The sequence below is a fragment of the Odontesthes bonariensis genome, chromosome 19 (genome assembly GCF_027942865.1).
Source record: "Odontesthes bonariensis isolate fOdoBon6 chromosome 19, fOdoBon6.hap1, whole genome shotgun sequence".
Classification (NCBI taxonomy): domain Eukaryota; kingdom Metazoa; phylum Chordata; class Actinopteri; order Atheriniformes; family Atherinopsidae; genus Odontesthes; species Odontesthes bonariensis.
Window position 1 is genome coordinate 18512074 of NC_134524.1, and position 17364 is coordinate 18529437.

Genomic DNA, 17364 nt, shown 5'->3' on the forward strand with positions numbered 1-17364 from the left:
TAATAATAATAATGTACTATTGTGAGTTCTCACGAGAGGAGTCTTAAGGCGTCTAACTTTTTCACTTCGTGTCCCCTTTGGGGGGTCTCGGCAGCAACACAACAGCTCCCATTTATCGTTTCAGGAAAACAAATAAATAAAGGGATCAAAGTTGAAGTGATGAAAGTGCCTAAAAATGTGTGATTAGTTGTCAAGTGATTTGATGAATGACCTTTTACCTGAAGCAGCTGATCAAGTGGGCCGAGAATTCATTGTTTGCAGCACCAACATTTATCATTTGCACAGCTCTGTTTTTTATTGCCAATCTGAAAGAGAAGAGAGGCGGGTGCTTCGGTCAACTTAACTGTCTGCAGAACATCAAGCGGCTCCTTCACGATTTAGGCAACGGTGTAACATTTTGGCTTGCATAAATCAAACTATTTCTTTGTGGTCACATCAGCAAGAGAGCAGATCATCTGTTCTCTTCTTGGATGATGAAAGAACAGGGCCACTTAGCCCCCTCCAGCCAGAGGTCAGAAAAGTTCATCCCTAAAGTGCATCCTAAATGTTGGATGCTATAAATCTTAAATGGCCCCCAGCTTAGTTTAAAAATAGTCAAATCAAATCAATTGACAATTTATCATTCTACTTTTCACCTCCATTTCCGATTTAAAAATCCATTTTCCAGGCTTCAACTTTGACCTCCTTTCTTTTGTTATTTGAGGTCAATTTCCTGATTTTGTCTCGCAAACCGTGGCTTTCGGTTTGGTTTGAACCAAATCAAATTTAAATGAAGCAAAATACTTGGTCGTTTATTGTTAATGCTAGTTACTGTTGTTGAATGGAAGGTGAAAGCTAGCGAACGCTACCAACTGTCCTCTGAACCCGATTTCATTGTTGTACATTTGTGTTCCAAGATGTCGGAGCTCTCGGAGCGAGAACCTCTACACCATCAGGAGCAAGCACCTTACCCATCAGGTTCAGTTAGCAGAGGTTTGTTTTAGCTGCAGATTTTAGGGAGAAGAGAAGATTCTGTGAACATTTGCGTGAACAAAGTGACCTACAGTGGATTCTGCAAAAGAGACAGAACTTAACAAATCAGTAAACGTGTGCTTCTTCAAACACGCTTGAAAGAAATGCAATGTTTTGAGTGTGTTGTGTTCCCATCGATGCCGCCACAAGTCGGAGCAGATAAATACCTGTGACTACAGCGGGGGTCATTGAACTTGGGACTGAAAGCCTCCTCAGGAAAATCTTTCCCACTGCCGTCAAAATGCAAATGTTAGCAGGTGGTGGTCCATGTAATTGTCTACAGGCTCCGAGGTAAAACACAGTGAAAACAAACCACAGTGAAGTCACGAACGGAGCCGGAGGTGTTTAAAAGACATCAGTTTTACTTTGACTCGAATGAACCAGAGCAGCATATCAAGAGGAATAACACACAGGTCACGGTTTCAAGATCGTAACATGTAATAAATAAAACATTAGACGGTTGTAAACTCGTTCATCGTGACACCACACGATATTAAACTCGTTGGTGTTCGTTTGCAGGCCGTGAAATAAATTTGTTTCTGCCAACCAGCCAATCAGGAATAAGAAAGATCAGGAGGAAAAGTGCGAAATATGAGGATTTACTGCAGTACAAATGACACTATTGAGCCATTTGTGATGTTTTATTCAAATCGGCTCTTTGAGACGCACTTCGAGAGTCAGAGAACAACAGGGGCAAATATTTCATTCAACAGAGTCCGGCGGAACCGCACATGCAATGCGTTTGGCTGGTGGCTAACAATTCATTTCAGGGCATCTTTTTTTGTACAGACATTCCTTCCTGCTGTCTAGTAACACAGCAAATGGAGTGGGCTTGTCTTGCCTCAACTGACAGAAGCCACCTCCGTTGGATTTCAACAGACAGAATTAGTGGTAAAGAGGCAACTGCACCGATTCGATGAAGCCAAACAAGCAAAAACCCCAATGAAACAGAAAACACAAACAGAACACACAGATCAACCAACAGAATTGACCAATTTCGTCAGCACCCCTGATAGTTAGCACACACGTCTGGACAGAAAAACATTTGCAGTTTGAAATTTTTTCCACTTGTTTTGACAACACGAGGTGCAGATGTTTTCAGTTTTGAGTGCTGGTTTGCTCCCTTTTCTTTTTTTTTTCTTTGGACTGCTGGTTATCCAGACAAAAATCTGAATGACAACTCTGACCCAAAAGGTCGACTTTAGGGCGAGACTCCTTGAGACTCAACCCAGTGTCCCTCGTGATTTCAGCGAAAACATTTCAAACCTCGATTTGTTTTACCCAGATCGTTAAAACAACAGAAATGTTTTTGTTTTTTTGTAACATTCCCTTCATGAACATTGCACAATATAAAATACGAACCTTCATATTTACAAAAAGAACCAAACCTGGGCCAGGTTTACGGTTGTCTCTATATGTGTGGAGAGCTGTTACGAGAAACGTTATGGAGAGATGATTCATTTCAGGTCAGTCGATACATATTCATTCATATCCTGAAGTCACTATAAAACGATACAAAACAACTGTAATAAGGCAGCTTCTATTCCCTTCTTAGACATGCATTCACAATAAGGACAAAGGGATCTATATCGATTACCTGGAGCCCACTGGCTGATAATCCGGACTGCTTTAAAAAAGTAGTAATAGTAAATGGTCAAAACGATGAACTTTTGGAAACATGGAAAGTAGTTTATCGTCGAAAGGTAAATTAGTCGTTCCAATCACCAACTTTTGAGCCACTCAACCGTTTGCATGTTTTATTTACATGGTAGTGTGGTCAGCATTGCAGCCGAGTAAACCAGTCCTCTTATCCAAGATTTCTCTTAATAATACAGGAGCCCTTCAAATATTTTTGAAAAGCCTGTATTCGTCAGCCTCTGCATCAAAGACATTTGACAGAAAACTGCGAGACAATAACCTCTGCTTTTATTGCAGCTTATTGCTTTTTTTTTTTTTTTTTTAAGCTAATGATCATTAACATAATTTAAAGAAAAATGCATTTTTTTCAAGTGGCTTGAAAATGGCAATGTATAAAACATGCTCGTGTTGCCTCCGGCTTAAATTAAAGAACCGAAAAAATGTTCCCAGTCTGAAAGGGATGCACCGGCATATGTGGTCTCCACTCCTAATGGGTCAATAATATGACGGATTTAATAGTTTACAAGTATCTCGCTATTCTCCAGCAAAGGGAATTTGAGAAATGCAAATGATCTACTGCTGCCTGTTCACTAAACTCCAGAAAATTGCAGTCACCCTCGCCAGCAATCAGACCAGAAACTAAGAAACCTTGGGGCTAAAGTGAACGGGTAGTATCTTAGTATCTTATTATGTATTGCCACTCAATGGTTGTGTTGAGCGTTGTGCAGTCGTGTTCTGTTCTATATTTAGGGAGTCAGGCAGCCAAACAGTTTAACGCAAATAGTAGCCAAGTTGTTCGCAGTGTGAATGCAACATGACAACCCTTTTGACAACTCTGCATGTCTCTCATAACATCTCTCCAAAAATTTGAATGCTTTGATAGAAACTGAATAAATACACTTGAGTAAATGTCTAAAACGTGTTTGAGTCTCCTGAAAAAAGATGATCAAGCCATGTTAAGTCACATGATTTAAGAAAAGGGGCTTTTCAGGGTAAACAAACAGTTGAACAGTTGAATGAATAATCCATATAATTCACTGAAGCACTTGTGTATTTGAAACTTAGCCCAGGTTGGACACAATTCAAAAAATCTACATATGCATACATAAAAACACACTGCAGGGTGAAGCTGCCTCCGTGTTGTATTTCAACCAAGAAGTAGTTGGATGGCTACATGATCTGCTACCAAGGTAATCTGACAACTTTAGGTACGACTTAAATTGCGGATTGAATCTTAAAATAAATAAATAATGTGTGCGTCTAAAGTCATTTTGAGGTTAAAAAAAATAATTAACAGTATTTTTACAACATTTGCTGCTTTTGAAAAGTTAACAAAAAGTTTCACCAAAATAATTTGGGTTTATTCATAGTAACTGGTGTAAAGATTATAGAAAAAAATTCAACAACTGAATTTGCAAGCCTGGGAATACTAGTTTAAATCCTAGGAATACTAGTGACTAGCCAAGGAATGATAGCTGAAGGACTTGTAGCCAAGGTACACTGGCTCATGGTACACTAGCTCAAAAAACTGACACTGGCAATGACTGCAAGCTAAAAGCCCAAGAATGCCATCTAAAAACCTAAGAATTTCAAAGACTAGCCAAGGAATGCCAGTGGAAATTCGAGGAACTGTAGTGACTAGTGTAGTAGTGCTGTGATGAGCCTAGGCATTGTAGTTGAGAGCAGAGGAATACTGGTTTTAAACCGGGGAATATCAGTTAAAAGTCTAGGAATGCTAGTAGCAACCCTAGTAGCACTGGCGATGAGCCTAAGTATTCTAGTTGAAAACCTATGACAAATTTAAAATCTAGGAATGCCAGTGACTATCCAAGGAATGCCATTTTAAAAACAAGGAAGTCTAATGATTAGCATTAAAGCATTAACTTTTCTTAAAGTTAAGAAAATCTAGGAATGCCAGTGGCTGCCTTACTAGTGCGAGTGATGAGCTTTTGCATTCCAGTTGAAAATCTAGGAAGACTATTTTAAAACTTTGAAATGTTAGTGACTAGCCTTTGAATGCCAGCAGAAAGCTTAGGAATGCCCGTTAAAAGACTAGGAATAATAGATAAATGTAAAACTGGTGATACCAGTAACTATCCTATGATTGCCATCTAAATGCCTTTGAGTTCTAAAGACTAGCTAGGGATGCTAGCTAAAAATCTAGGGATGCTAGTAACTTGGTTAGAAATGTGGGTGATGAGTCTTGGCATTCCAGTTGAAAGCCAAAAAAGTTGAAGCCCAAAGAATACTACTTTAAAACTGTCAAAGCTAGTGACTAGGAATTATTATGACTAATCTTGGAATGCTAGTTGAAAAACTAGCAGTTAGATAAAAGCTGAACATGCTTGTGGCTATCAAAGTGAGTTACTGTACCAGTCAAATGTCTTTTGTCTTTTTTCTGCATCATACCTGAGTGCATTTCAGTATCAGTAGAACAAGCATTTTCACATGTGTGGAACATTCTCTGATAAAACTAAATACCTATAAACCAAATAGCACTTTAAATACATATCTCTGACTACCATATATGCATTCTTTTAAGCACTTTTACCTCAGTAACAGTAAAACTCGCTGTCATGGTTTCTTTTGCCTAAGTATAATATGGGAAAATCTAACCATCAGCCTTTCATTGCCTTTTTTACAGTGTGTCAGTAGCATAACAATGAAGCAAATAAAGATCATCATTCCTGCCTAAAGAACTTTAAATACATTTAAGGCTGACACAAAGGCAGCTCCACCCCTTACATGAAAATACACAATTATTGGTAGAGTTAACAATAAATAATTTAAGAATTCACTGAGATTGAGCAGAATACTGACAGGCGTACTCTGTATGTGTGTATAAATGTCAAAGAGCACTACTTCCGCTTTTCAAGGATAAAATTAGAGTTAAAGAGTGCTGTGACAGCAAACAATCCTTCCCGCCCAATCAATCCTTCTTTTGTGATTTAAATCGCACATGTTTGTGTTTGTGTATGTTGTAGCAGTAGAGTAAATCTGTAAGTTTAACACAGTTTAGTTAGTAGCATGTCAAAGTTCTTTAAATAAAACACGAGAAGAATTTTGAAAAAAAGAGAATCCCTTTGTGGAAATTCGCATCTTCTTGTTTTCCAAGAAGCAAAACTCCCAATGCATCCTATTCGTTTGTTAATCTCTGGTGTTTGATCATAGGTTTGTTTGACCATAAACACAACTGCACACCCTAACTATGGAGTCCAAAAGCATGTGGACAAATAGTTCTGGATCGGCATAATTTGCTTTCGGTGCCGATAGTTTGGGAGGGCCCTTTCCTGCTTTAACACGATGAAAGGTTAGATACGAGAGTATTCAGCCAAACTGATCTGCACAGAGCTCTGTCCTCGCTCTCGGCCAACATTTAAAGGATGAACTGTGACCTGGATTTTACACCCTTTTGAGCGTCACAGAGATCCACTTTTATGACTTTCAAATGGAAGCAGATCTCCTGAAGTCTCCTGGACTTCTCACCAGGGGTGCGTTCAGGTGTCTGCACACTTTTGGCCATAAAGTCTACTGTAGTTTGCGCTGATTCAACAACAGAATTAAAGTTTGACCTGCATTTTTTTTTTTTGCACTTGTGAGCTCAATAAGCTCCTATAATAAAAATATCAAGTATTGACTTTTCCCTTAAAAATTCACATCAGTGCAGCTCAAATAATAATAATAATAATAATAATAACAATAGAGATTCTGTCCATAAAAACTAAACTGTTCATGTCTTTTTGACAACTATGTTTAAAACTACTTCACCAACCTCGTGGACAGTTTTCATTGGTAGGAAGTGGACCTCAATTCAAAAAGCCCCTGACCTGCTTTAGTAACTACATGTCGAGGCCGATGGTTGTTACAGTCAGACATGAAAAAAGCATGTGCTGAAACGTCCATCAGCATAAAAACTGGCAAGAAGTCAACTCACTCCAAAACAATGCCATAAGGAAAGACACTGGGATTTGACTGATGATTATATCACCACAAAAATCCCTAAATTTTTCCATCTTTTGAAAAAAAAAAAAAGAGAGAAAAAAAAAAGAATGTGTATCAGACGTGTTTCCGTTGAATGGTGTGAAGTGAATAATAGAGGCTGCGTAGAGTCATCAGAGTTTGGCAGTACAGGCTATGTTGCTATTAAAACTCAATCATAGAAATGTTAAAAGTTGATAGGGCAAAAACTGCTACTTCACTCACCTGTAGTGGCAAAGTTAAGGTTTGAAGGAGCCGCTTCTTTCAACTGTGAACAAAGTGTAGACGCCAGCATCCACACAGTAGCCCCCACCCTTCCGCCTCCATAACATTAGCCTCATACCTACATCAGCACAACATGGCAACTCACTGCTATCGATGTGTGCTCCCAGGCTAATGGACGGTGGTTTGGAAGTCATTTATGGCTCTTAATATACAACAGCTGACTGGATATCTAAAAACATCTCGTCTCCGTATATGTATACGACAGTCTGACTACAAACTATTGACGAGTTGCGCTTACTTCGGCTGGATGCAGAGCTAGGTAATAGAATGGAATGATGTATATTTAGGCGTGTGGTTTTTGTTTAAGACAAAAAGTGAACATATTTTCTCCATCAGGTTGTAAGTAAGCCAGTTTTAACTGTGGGTTACAGCACCCGAAAATGCTGGATATGAGATTTATAGGTGGTATCCAGTTACCCTACTATTTCTTTGTGGTTCCAGTTTTAACAGAGAATATCCAGAGTGTGTGCGCAGATCTTTTATGGTTTTTGTATCAGCATGTAAAGGTTTCCGTGGAAGGTTTTGGTGGCCAGCACGTCTGAAACTTTGGGGCTGGAAAATGTTCCATTTTGAGAAAGCTGACAACATGAAACGATTAAAACTCCCCAGTCAAATCCCAGTGTCCACAGAAGGGTCGACTCTGCCAAAAACATGAAAGTAATCCAAGGCTGCTGGTAATAAAACAACAGATCAGGGCACGAAAAGGGCCATCAGTGCTCTTTCCTTATGCCAGGAAAAACAGGAAACAGGCTTTCATGATTGTGGGGTCTGAAGCTGAACTTCTTGTTTGGGTCCTAAGTCATCAAGACTCGGTGACTCCCTCATTCAGTCGTCATATGTATGCACACTCACTCTGCTCATTCATTCCCACCCCCTTCCTTCATCTCCCTTCCTCTTCACCCCACAGGTCAAAGATAAGACATCGTAGGTAGGCAGAAAAATACACATTCCCACACATTCACGCAGAAAACCTCCCTCGCCATCTATTTCCCCCCCCCGTCTCCTCACGAGCTCACAGGTTAAAAGATCAGACATCGTAGTCCGGCAGGGCGGAGTAGATGATGCCGCCAACTGACGGAGGGCTCGAGTGGAGGGGAAGCAGCCAGCAAAAAATTGAACCTGAATGGATAAAGGAGTGAAAACTGATGAATCAGGTTTCGGTTTTGGTGCCCGAACGATTGGAAAATGTGGGCGACAAACGTAAAAAACCCCCACCTCGTCCGAAGACCTCCCGCAGCAACGCGAGCTTTGGCTTGCGGGTGTGTGAGAGGTTGTGGGGCTGCTGGGAGGCGGCGGAGGATAAGGAGGATGAAGATGAGGAGCCCCTGTCCTTGACCATCAGCCTGTTTCTCATCTGCTCGATGGGGGTCTCGTCTGTGATTATGGAGACCAGCTGAGAGGAGAGACTGAAGCTGTCACATGTTGCATCAGGTGAAACACATTTGTCGTTTTATTAAGAAATTACAACGGTAGCGTCTCACGAACAAGACTGTTGCTGGAGGTTATCATGTAGTATCTCAGGAACTCTAACATAGCATTTGTACTTGATTTCAGTCGCCGTACAGTGACGCTAAAGCAGGTCTGATCATCTGCCGTCGATAGTTTTTTAAGTCTTTTGTCCTCAACTCTAATAAACCAACAAATGAAGCACATTTTTCCATACAAGAACTGGACCAAAAACAGTGACAAAGCTGTCAAAAAAAGAGACAAAATCCCTTCAACAGACTGTGAAAAGCAACAAGCTGCCTGGAAGATTCTGACTCTGTCCTTGTGTGTCATGAAAGAGGGAGATAATGAGTTTCTTTATGTTTAAAAAATAAATCAATAAATAAATCAGCTGACCCAGATAAACAGGGGTTAGCGACTTTAGCCCCGACAGTGGGAAATCGTTTGAAAAAAACCGTGAGGTGTATGTATACCTGATCGTAGAAGATGACCATGACAAACACTCCGAACAACACCGACTCCACCAGGAGGATGATGTAATGAGCTCTGTGACAAAGAGAAGAGAAACGAAGGAGCTTGAGTGAGGGGCCGACAGACTGAACTGAATGTGAGGCCAGATGGCCTGAAAAGTTGTCTGAACTCACACTATCAGGTGTTTGCTGGGCGTCTGCTCGCCTTCTTTCTCTGCGTCGCCTTCCCTCTCAGTCCGTATCCGCCACACCCACGCCCACACCACCAGCACCATGGAGTACAGACTGGCCACGCCTGCACACACAGAAGAAATCACAGCTGCAGCCTGCGGACTTTCCATGCAGAAATTTCAGACTTCTCCAGGCACGACTTTCCTGATTTTTTTTAGTTGGTTTCACGGGGCATTTTGACACCTAAGCAGAAACATTGAGATGCTACACATGGTTTTGAAATCCGGTGGTGAACATGTATGATATATTCTGAATATCCTTATATGTTGCCAGTAAATAAACTGGTCTGTGTTACCTATTGCTATTCTACTGTTACCTCCCGTGTCATCAATGAGAGAAGGACCCTAAATTTGAATTGATTTGTTAACCTTTCTCCTGATGAGTTTATGGTTTCAATCATCATGTTCAACTCTACTTTAATATCAAATGATTAAACGGTTTTCATTTTGTCCGTCGCCACCTTGGAGCTTCTCAAACACGACTGCTCAGTGATGTAAGGCTCACAGAAGGACTCTCTTGCGCTAGCTTTTTGCTGCCGTCCAAATGTCGCTTCCGCAGCAATTGGGACAGTCAGCACTAGGGCTGAGCAATTTTATCAATACTGCGATTTATATCGATATTCAGTTTCCCGATAAAGTATCGATTTTTCAGCCACGAGTATCAATTTTTTTAATTAAAAAAAAAAAAAAAAGCAAACTTTATTGAAAAGTCAGACATTACAATTAGTGAAAACACAGAAGATTAAGGTAATACAATACAATGCCAGGGGGTCACATTATACAAAACAGTGATAAATTAGTTCATAAAAATGTTGTATAAAGTGCATAGCTATCATGTTTGTGACACGTTCTTTGTTTCTGTTTGTCTGGCTGTGTTGTCCTTCCGGTTCAAAGGTTGGACCACCAGTCCAATCAGCGATGATTAATTTCAAATCACACTGTCCTCCCCCCCCAGAAAATCATGTAAGTGTATTGAATCGTATTGAATCGTATCGTGGGCTGAATATCGTGTATCGTATCGTGAGATCGTGTATCGCTACAGCCCTTGTCAGCACTGAGATACTGTTGAAACCTCCTCAATTTTTACGCGTTTTTCCTTATGTGGGCGCTGAGCTAGCGTAGCCGCACTGACTTTTGTCCGCTAAACGTCACCAGCAGGGTAAAGTCTCAAATCACAGGAGGAGCCTGGAGTGCGATTTACCTCCGTGTGGCCTTCCTCTGGGAAGCGTTTAAAACTGAGCTGCTGACTAAATAGTGCAGAATGCGTCCCAATTGTTGCTGGTTGTATCTTTTTCCATTGAAAAAGAACTGTAGTAAAGTTTTTTTTTTTATTATTCTGGGACTCCAAATGAGTTTGTTTAGTATATACTGGCCCCTTTTCCACAAATAAAGCTTAAGCTTTGAATACGATATTCCAATCGAGTGCTGCAAGACTCTATTAACAGCAAACCCAGATTTACTGTGGAAAAACTCAACTGGTCTGAGGTGGTCTTAATCTTAGCAGGAAAAAGAGAGCAAATAAGCGTTATATCAGAGAGTATTTGGTTTGTTTTCCACCTATTTGCCAGCATAAGCTAGTTGCTGCTCTGTGCCTCTGTAAGGCCGTAGAACCCCAACGTGTGACCATTGGCTTCCCCTTTATTGTTGCAAAAATAGACTCAAGCTGCAGTTTTCTGCATTCACTCACCAGTGTAGAAAAGGAACTGGATGAAATACTTCTGGTTTAGCTCCCCGACACAATTGTTGATCCTGAGAAACAATCAAAGACATGAAAGGAAGGGTCAAGTCAAGCCACTTTGGAGTTTTTAGCACGTTTAAGATGACAGAAGTCTACTGTAAGTGTTTTTCTGTTCAGGGTAGATCAGAGAAATAAAGAAACAGATAATAAAGACAATTAAAAAAAAAAAACACAACACAGTAAAAGAAAAACAAAACACAGTGAATGAATCTGCAAAATGGTTCAAACAAATGTGAGACATGAATTTACAGTTAAAAAAAAAAAGCTGCCACTAATCAAGCAATTATAGAATATAAATAAGGTGAACTTGACAAAAAGACAGAATTACACAGAAGTGAAAGCAAGAGAACAAAGTTAAGCCTTTAAATCTTATTTAAAATGGCCAATGACGGCCAAGATTTAATACGTGATGGAGGACAGACACTGGGAACAGCAGCCCTTCTTACTTTCAGTGACCTGGTAGTGGAGAGAGCAGTGAACATGTCGGCACTGGTCTGTGGAGCTGGACCACGAGAAGATGTTCAAGACAAAACGGAGGAGGAAAAAGTAGGACTGGAAAAGTTAGAAACGTGAAAGAAAGGCCATTTCTCACCAGGGGCAGTGATGGTCCATGCGGCGTATGCACCTCTGGCAGACACGGCAGTGGTGCGCTCTGGGAGGTCTGTAGGTTTCGCAGCGACTGCAAACTGTCCAGCCCTCACAGCCCTGAAATCAGTAACATCCATCAGCAGTGATTCCCACTTTCATCGAAAAACACCAGACGACAGAGACGAGCTGGAGAGGTTTCATTCAGGCCTTTACTCAAGCCAAGAGCAAGAAGGCAAGATTCACACGTTTCAGTCTTCAACTTAGTCTCACTTCCATTTCAAACATCAGATACACCTTCCACGCCACGTTAAAGCAGCCCAACGAGGACACTCTCACATGGACAAAGCAGGCAGCACCGTGAGGATCACGTTCTTTGATTTCTTCAGTGCTTTTAATGCAATACAGCCTGCAATGTTGTGTGAGAAACTCCGGAAAATGCATGTTGATTCCTCCACAACCACCCTGATTACCTCACAAACAGCCTGCCGTTTTTTGAGACAGAGGTTGTGCGTCTGAGGAGGTGGTCAGCAGCACAGGAGCACCGCAAGGTACTGTACTCTCACCATTTCTCTTCACTCTGTACACCTCGCTGTTTCTATCCTGGGAGAAGAGATAGAAGCAGTGGAGGTACACAGATAGCTGGGAGTCTACCTGCCTCAGCAGACCACACTGGAAATGCAACACTGATATTGTTTTCAAGAAGGGGAGGAACACGCTGTACCTCTTAAAGAAGGTTAAGTCCTTCAGTGTCCGCACCAAGATGTGTATTTTCCACAAGTCTTTGGTAGAGAGTGCATTCTGCTTTGCAGCCCTCTGTTGGGGCAGCAGCATCAAACAAACTGAACAAACTGATGAAGAAGGCTGGCTCTGTGCTGGGGACTGCTCTGGAGTGGCTGGAGGCGATTGTGTTAGTGCTGCATAAAAGAATGAGCATAACGGACAATACTGCCCACCCTCACCAGTCAGAGGCTTCTTCAGCTATTTTCTGCAACCATAAAATACCACAGGAGGAAATTCCTGCCCATCAGCAATAAATCTACACAATTACTTTTTTTTTAAAAACGACCACTGATTAATAGTCGTTATTAATTCCTTATGATGCAAAAATAATTTCCCTTTCAGTAACTAACAAAGAAGCATTCAGTTACATTCATTTTAGAAATCTGACGACACGAAGTCAAAAGTTTCCCTTTTCTGGGGCAGAAGTCAAAAAGACGTGACTGTTGAGTTCATGACATGAACAAACCAGACAAAACTTTTTTTTTCCTCGATTAAAACCTTCAAACGTTTAAGGATATCGATCATGTTTTTGATCTGTGTAACATTGGAAGTTTTTAAACTCTTTAAACCTCACATTTTCTTTTCCCAGATGACAAGTAAATCAGAGTGCTCTTCTGCCTTATGAAGCGGAGCATGAAGCTCCAGATGTTTACTCCCTGCGACGGACAACACTTACCCTCAGAAGAGTAACAGTTTGGAACTTATTGCTTTGCTGGCAGTGATTTCCGGCAAAATGTTTGAGCTGATTTGAGGAATGCTTTTTCATTGTTGAGGGATTTACATACATTTCAAGGAATTAACCAAAGCAAATAAAAATACCCGCAACTTTTTTTCAAATATATCCCGCGCTGATCTGTACAGCTACGGCTTTGCTCAGCAGTGAGAGGTCGCTCTAAAACTAAGTTTTAGACTTAAAGGAGAGAACCAACTGACCCGCTCGTTCATCCGAGACGACTGGGAGCGCAGGTCTGAGAAGTCTATGGCTGTGTCAGGGAGAGGCACCATACCTGGACACACAAACACATTCGCGCAAAATGTCAAAACAACAGCTTAAACGTTCGGTTGATTTACTTTTTCCTGTGGGAGAAAACCGTCTTGGGTCAGATGGAGAGCTTCAACTGACCAGAAAGTTGTAACAAAAATTGCAGCTGTACATCATCTGAGGTCCAGATGATCCATGATTTTTTTTAACTTTTTAACTTTTTTTTTAAAATAGGCATGCCACTGATTCTTTTGTCCTCCACCATACTGAGATAAGCTAAGTTTCCAGCTAACAGCTCTTTGGGAATCACCTTGTCGGTGCAATCCTACTATCTTTTGTCCATCAAACTGTGTTATCTTTGGCATTTTTCAATGTAACTAAATAAACAGGAAGTTGTCAGTTGTCTGTCATATGTCAAACACATTTCTCTGAATTTGGTCAGGTACAGGGAGTAGACTGAAAATGGGAGACAAAGCAGACTAATTCCAAAGAAAGGGCTTGAAAGATCCTCAGGAAACCTGGACAACTATTGTCCAAGGCCGCTTTAAAAGATTACAAGAAAGGTTTATTAAGTCGTATTTTAGTCTCCTCCTGACAAAGAGTGAAAAAAAACCCAAAACACCAGCAGAGGACACATCTTAAGAGATTTCACTGACCAGGATCTGAGAAGACAGCTTTGGAGTGGCAGGCCAGCAGCAGCAGCAGAATCAGGTTGAAGACTGACCCGTGGAGAGTGCACCACACACTGTCAGAGAGATCAAAGAGGATTCAATGTACAAAAGGGCTCTCATTCTCCCTCAAAAAGCCATCATCTTTTATGAAACGCGCAACACGTTTGCAGGTCTTCATACCGGAGAGGCTTGAACAACCGAAAACAAGCAAAGGTTAAAAGAATTTCCCACTGTTGTCATTATAAGCTAACTTACTACTTGTTTTCTTTATCAAATGGGTCAATGTCAAGGTCATCAAACGCCAGAAAAGAGCAAAAAGTGAATTTCTAATCTCTTCTGGGGATAGGGGAATGTCATGAAATTGCTTACTTTTTTTCCACCCATCCGCCAAAGTCCAAAAAAAGATCACATTCTTTACCACGTAAGACAAAGTTACTGAATAAAACTCCAATTGAGAATAAATAAATAAGTTTATCTACTGTTTTTTACATTTTTCTTTGTGTAATTTGTTATGTAGCCATTGCAAACCTGCAGTTACTGTCAGTTACATCAAAACACCAAAGGATTTTTCCTGATCTCATCATTGCTCGGCATGAACACACCAACTGTGAGACCATTACAGCTTCTGTAAAAACTGATGTAATGATAGATATTTCGTGTTTCTAAACCAAAAACATAATATAAACAAGCTACAGTGTGATCTTTAAAGCGCTAAATGATCAAAAATCAACAGCTACACGTTGTATCCGGCAAACAGCCGACGGGCTGTTTTCATGCTCAAAACATGCAAAACAAAAAATGTCATCTAGAGACACCCCAATATAAAATCATCACCTTACATTTAAAGACACGTTACTGCGAGAAAAACGAGTGTTTTGCCGCAGTAAGGGGGTAAAGGGATGCTGATAGACCTGTTTGCTGTCAAATGAATGGAGGCAACGCAGAGGAGCGGACGTCATGTCGGTTTTAAGCGGTTTTAACGACATTGAAACACACGGTACTTGCCTGTCAGAGTAGGCCGGGATGAGGACATACTGTATGACCACGTAGTCCGCGTAAAACACGCTGAAATAAGTTAAAATCAGGCAGATAACCCCACAGGGATCTTGCTTACAGCGGAGGAACGCCATCTTCTGCTGGGCTCCGCCCCTAATTCCACCGCTTCCGGGTGACGTCAGATCAAAAACTTGGTCATTCTTAAAGGGACAGTTAATCAAAACTGGAAAGACTTTTATTTGTCCGTTGTTAGAATGTCAAAAATGCATTTGAACGTCTAATGTACAATATTTGGTTATGTTATAAATATAATATCATAAAAGCAAATCATTGACAATCTAGCAACTCATGACCAAGCATAGTGAAAATATGAACTAACTAATGTTAATATAAAATCATATACTTTCTCCAAATATCTAGAACAAACTTTAAACAAGTGTTCTGTGTTGTCATGTATCAGTCTTTCAGCTCTCTTTGAGTTCATTTGCGCTTTGATTTTTTTTGGTTTCAAGCCATCTATCAGTCTGTTATTGCATCATAGATATGAAAAGCATGGTAGACTAATTGATTTGAATTTCTTAGTCTTAAACAGACTGCATTTATATAGCACTTTTCTAGTCATGTATAAAAGCGCTTTACACTGACAGCCACATTCTCACACACATACATACAGCACCTCTAAGTTTATACAAGCTTAACAAATGAAATAATCTTTTTTTCTATCTAACACTAGACTAATAAAAGTTGCTGAGGCACTGTGCAGTTCAAAGTCTTACCCAAGAACACTTTGACATGTTGACTGGAGATTAAATGACGGACCCTCTAGTTGGTAGATGACCCCTCTCCTAAGCCCTTATTGCTTCTTTACGTTTGTTTTTAACATTAGTCAGATCAGCAAACGTCTTTCCTGTTCAATAAATTAAAGGCAGGGTAGGGGATCTTTTTCTGGAACATTTTTTTACATATTGTTTGAAATACTCTTCACACCCCCATTGCAACCAATTAATTAAAAGTTTTGACACAAATATGAAAAGTTTTAGTGGCCTCTAGAATGTACAATCTAGGAAAAACAGTATCCAATCATTGTGAACGGACCGTTCACAATGATTGGATACTGATGCCGTCTATCAAACTGCAATCTGCTCCTCCCTCCCCCTCCTCCCCCCCGTGCGCGTACCCTGCTCCGTGAACGAATTACACGTCCAGAAGCTTGGCAGGAAGCTAAACTAGAGGCAGCTTGGCTAGCACCTAGCATTATTAAACATATAGTTAGCATAAACTAAATACTAAATACTAAATACGGCAACGATCGATGCTTGCTGTCAGAACAGCGCTCGTGCACCTTCGTGCTCGTGCGCGTTCATGTACTCTAGAGGCGTGCCTTCGGGGGGAAAGTGAAGAAAAGGGTTGGGACTTTTTACCTGTGTATTTTCAAAATGCAGCTTCGCTGGACTCAAAATCCAGGATCTCCTACCCTACCTTTAATAAATAAATACATTAAGTCAAACAAACTGACAGAACAAATTTAATTTTGGATTTATGGTGTTCAATACGCAGTTATCAACAGGCATTAGTATAATTAACTCACTTACACGATTAGTATTTATAAAATCAAGAAATATTTTCATGTGTGGGGCCTGTTCCCAGACATCAGACACATTTGGGCCTTATCTGGCTCGATGATGGCATTGGCAGTGGTGGAACTAGGCTTTTTTTCTTGGGGTAGCAATGGGGTGGCCAAGTGTTTTTCAGGGGGTCAATGGTTTACACCACACACAAATAAGTTTATGCGCTAACAGTGATGTGGCACCAGAAGAACATTAAACCATCTGTTAGTAATTGAGTAATGTACATCTGTTTATTATTATTGTATTATCATTATTTATTCCTATATGGACTTACGAATGTTGTTCTCTTGTATTGTGTTCTTCTTTGATATGTCATGACTTGTGATAATTTTTGTCTTATACTATATATATATATATATATATATATATATATATATACATATATACACACACACACACAATTTCCAGGGACTACAGATGAAAGATGTGAAGTGATTATTTCTGGTGCCTTTACAAGTTAATTAATGTGTATTGATCTTTCTTATATAAACCTATAAACAGTCATTTCAATTTGCAATAATGTTTAAGTAGCCACGTATTAAGCAGACAGAAGATGCCATTTTGAGTGCAATTTTTAGTTTATTTATGTACAAAATGAATATGGTGCATTTACCAACACCCTGATACCATTGACAGAAACTAAAATGCACATAATAACTGAGTCACACAGTTACTCAGACACTGGGTCTGTTACACAGTTACTCTCACACACAGATAGTCAGTTGTTCACACAGTCAGCAGTCCCTCAATTGTCAGCAAAAAAACAAACAAAAAACCCAAAACAAAAACAAAAAAGTAAACTGACAACAATTTGACATGACATACAAAGACTGACAAGGTTTTAACTAAGCAAAACATACTACACAGGTAAGTAGGACACAGTGCAGAGCATGGCCATAACCAGAGACAAACAATACCCATCT

The 17364-nt window shown here is 40.2% G+C and overlaps 1 protein-coding gene across 1 annotated transcript; it reads right to left on the reverse strand.

The window, feature by feature from the left end:
- Positions 1-1371: 1371 nt before the first annotated feature.
- On the reverse strand, positions 1372-14953 carry LOC142369042 (palmitoyltransferase ZDHHC3). Its single transcript, XM_075451270.1, has 9 exons — positions 14823-14953; positions 13803-13891; positions 13098-13171; positions 11389-11501; positions 10746-10807; positions 9003-9123; positions 8832-8904; positions 8128-8305; positions 1372-8031 (listed from the first exon to the last, which is right to left on the reverse strand). The coding sequence occupies exons 1-9, from the start codon at positions 14945-14947 to the stop codon at positions 7940-7942; spliced, it is 927 nt and encodes a 308-aa protein (XP_075307385.1). The 5' UTR covers positions 14948-14953; the 3' UTR covers positions 1372-7939.
- Between the last annotated feature and the right edge of the window lie 2411 nt (positions 14954-17364).

What these genes read in the sequence shown, in the direction of transcription:
- LOC142369042 (XM_075451270.1), bottom strand. Translation starts at nt 14,947, where the DNA reads ATGGCGTTCCTCCGCTGTAAGCAAGATCCCTGTGGGGTTATCTGCCTG. An exon ending in CCCAGCAAACACCTGATAGT is followed by an intron (nt 8,905 to 9,002) that starts GTGAGTTCAGAC and finishes TCTTTGTCACAG; the next exon opens with AGCTCATTACATCATCCTCC. An exon ending in GCGGGAGGTCTTCGGACGAG is followed by an intron (nt 8,032 to 8,127) that starts GTGGGGGTTTTT and finishes TTATCCATTCAG; the next exon opens with GTTCAATTTTTTGCTGGCTG.